The sequence below is a fragment of the Eptatretus burgeri genome, chromosome 7 (genome assembly GCF_056783735.1).
Source record: "Eptatretus burgeri isolate ZD-2024b chromosome 7, Ebu_testis_v1, whole genome shotgun sequence".
Taxonomy (NCBI): domain Eukaryota; kingdom Metazoa; phylum Chordata; class Myxini; order Myxiniformes; family Myxinidae; genus Eptatretus; species Eptatretus burgeri.
This window is the reverse complement of record NC_140967.1, coordinates 36,620,188-36,622,687: the sequence shown is the minus strand read 5'-3', so window position 1 is coordinate 36,622,687 and position 2,500 is coordinate 36,620,188. Positions and strand designations below refer to the sequence as shown.

Here is a 2,500-nt window from a genome sequence, read left to right as displayed (position 1 = left end):
TGGCGTTGTTGTTGTCTGAGGGTTGGAGCGTGGTTGTAGTTGGTGACGATGGCTGGTGTGGTGGTTAAGGTGGTTGTTGTGTGATGGCGGTTGAGGCGTGGTTGGTTCAAAATAAAGATAGAACAGAAAAACGACCGACTCAAAGCGTCGCAGCCCGGATGAATCACATAAATTCCCTCGATACAACGGGTTTGGGCTAACTACACATGTACTTTGAGATATCTCACCTACGGGCCCTTCATGGTGTAATGCGAATTTCCACAGCCGTAACACTATATAATGGTAGGACACTGAGCACTGATGAAATAAGACAAATGGCCTTCACTGTAGTTTCTTAACAGTGGAATTGTGTAAAATCTAAGAGTTACCTTGGGACAAAGCGGGACGTATCTACTCAATAGTTTGCATAAACTTGGTTTTCAAAGCTTTTTATACTATAAAATGCTTTGTGCCTCTTCCCATTAACTCCACAATAAAATCTCACACTGCATTATATCATGTAATTAAACAAAGCCACTCAAGAAGTGGAAACAATAATTGGCTTACCAGATAATTTTCATCTTGGAAAGCGTAATGTAATGTCGTTATCCACTGGCTGTCCCCTTGCACAAGCACATCTCGTTCCTCCCGAAAACAAGCAGTCTGTAAAACAATCACAAGATCAATTTTACACGTCTTTTTGCAAAACTACAATTTAAAAAAAAAATTCCTTGCAAAGACATAAAACAATGATGAGGAAATAAAGAGACAGTTTTAAACGTTATTGAAAACAAAAACTTTATTTTAATATCCCCATCGGAGCAACAAAAGACAGCGCAGGTGAAATGAAAGGGGAAGTTTGACATTGACAATTGTAAATGAAAGGGACAGCTGCACCCATTACAATCATCCAGTACACAAATGTGCCAGTTATATTAATTTTCATGAGAACAGCAGAAAATGACTTCATTGTATATTATAGTGTAATATAATAATTATGGAAACACACAGGTTGTGCAAAAGCTAATGAGTAAATGCAACTGAGAAATCCTACATATAGGTTTTCCCAGCCATTTTCAGCTTTTGGCACTCAATTTGACTGCGTGATCATTCAATATAATTTGAAATTGAATGATCCAAAATGTGGTTATTCAAATATCGAAGACAGCTGTTCAATTTCTAATTTCTCAGCATTTGACTTCATTCAACATGCAGTCAATTTAAAAGTCACATGAACTGCATTCAATTTCACTCAAGTCAGCAGCTTTTGGTATTTGTGTTCAAATTCAGAATATGTGCTTTCCTATTCCAACCTAAGGTGAGGACATGTCATCTGCATTGGCAGCCCGCTCGACCACATTGTCTTTAATCACCAGCACTGATCAGGGAATGTTGGAGTCATACATTTATGATGTTAAGGCGATTTAAAAGCTCAACATGACTCAGCAACGCCGTGGTGTCTTTCTCTCGTTGCAAACGACCAACATATTAAACCATGACTGCAGGCTAATAGTTTCAATGTTGAGTGTCACCATACAATGCATATATATATATATATATATATATATATATATATATATATATATATATATATATATATATATATATATATATATATATATATATATATATATATACATATATAAAAAGTGTTGCGCGGATTCGCGCCCGCCGGCGTGCGGACGGCCACGTAACTCGAATCGCGGCTCGTCGCCCACCGGACGGACAATCCAGTCGTGACCCTCTCGGACTAACGCCGGGAACTAGTCACGGGTGGACCTTTCGGTCTCACCGCGATCGCGCCAATCGGCCCACGCGTGGGATAGGATTGCTCGCCAAATTCGACCTACCTAAGTACCCACACGGAGGGTAGACCGGGCGATCGCACCTCGCCGCAGGTCGACTTCGGACACGGGCCACTTTAAGCGACCCGTTCCGTACTATCGGGATAACCGAGCGGTGTTATCGTTGGCCTCGACGGTTCGATTAATTATCGGGCGTTTTAGCCCACGACCAACCCTTTACGTGAAGCAAGATGGAGATTCAATAGAGGAAAAGACGAAGCGAAGCGGGAAAACAGTTCAACAATAAGCACATTTATTTCGCGATGAACGGAAAGCACACATATACAATTCCACCAAAAGCACATGTAAAAGAAGAAGACAATGCAATATTACACAAAAAGCAAATGCAACAATGCAGATCTATCCGACTACCGGGCACACGGCAACACTTATACAATTTTACTTCACAGACGGCGCCGACAACACATTCCCAAAGCAAAATAAAAGAGAACCACCCTCCAGGATGAGGGGGGCAGGCGGGCCTGGGGCCGAGACCGTGTCGGGCCTACCCGTCTGATGATGAGACGCGGAGCGGCGGTGGTGCCTCAGCTCCGGGGGCCTCGCGGACAGTGTCTGGTAGGGGGTGGGAAGGGGGCCCCCTTTGTCGCACTATCTCAGCGCGGGAGGAAACAGGAGGGGGTTGCTGATGCTCGGGGGAAGGAGGATATTACCCTGTC

At 43.1% G+C, this 2,500-nt stretch overlaps 1 protein-coding gene across 4 annotated transcripts in view; it reads right to left on the bottom strand.

Moving 5' to 3' along the window:
* Positions 1 to 2,500, bottom strand: part of LOC147023049 (serine/threonine-protein kinase MRCK alpha-like) — a 328,524-nt gene that overhangs the window by 195,437 nt on the left and 130,587 nt on the right. For all 4 annotated transcript variants that reach the window (XM_085888048.1, XM_085888050.1, XM_085888051.1 and 1 more), the window contains one exon: positions 547 to 642. In XM_085888048.1, the coding sequence (XP_085744174.1) occupies positions 547 to 642 (96 nt within the window). The remainder of the gene's footprint in view (positions 1 to 546; positions 643 to 2,500) is intronic.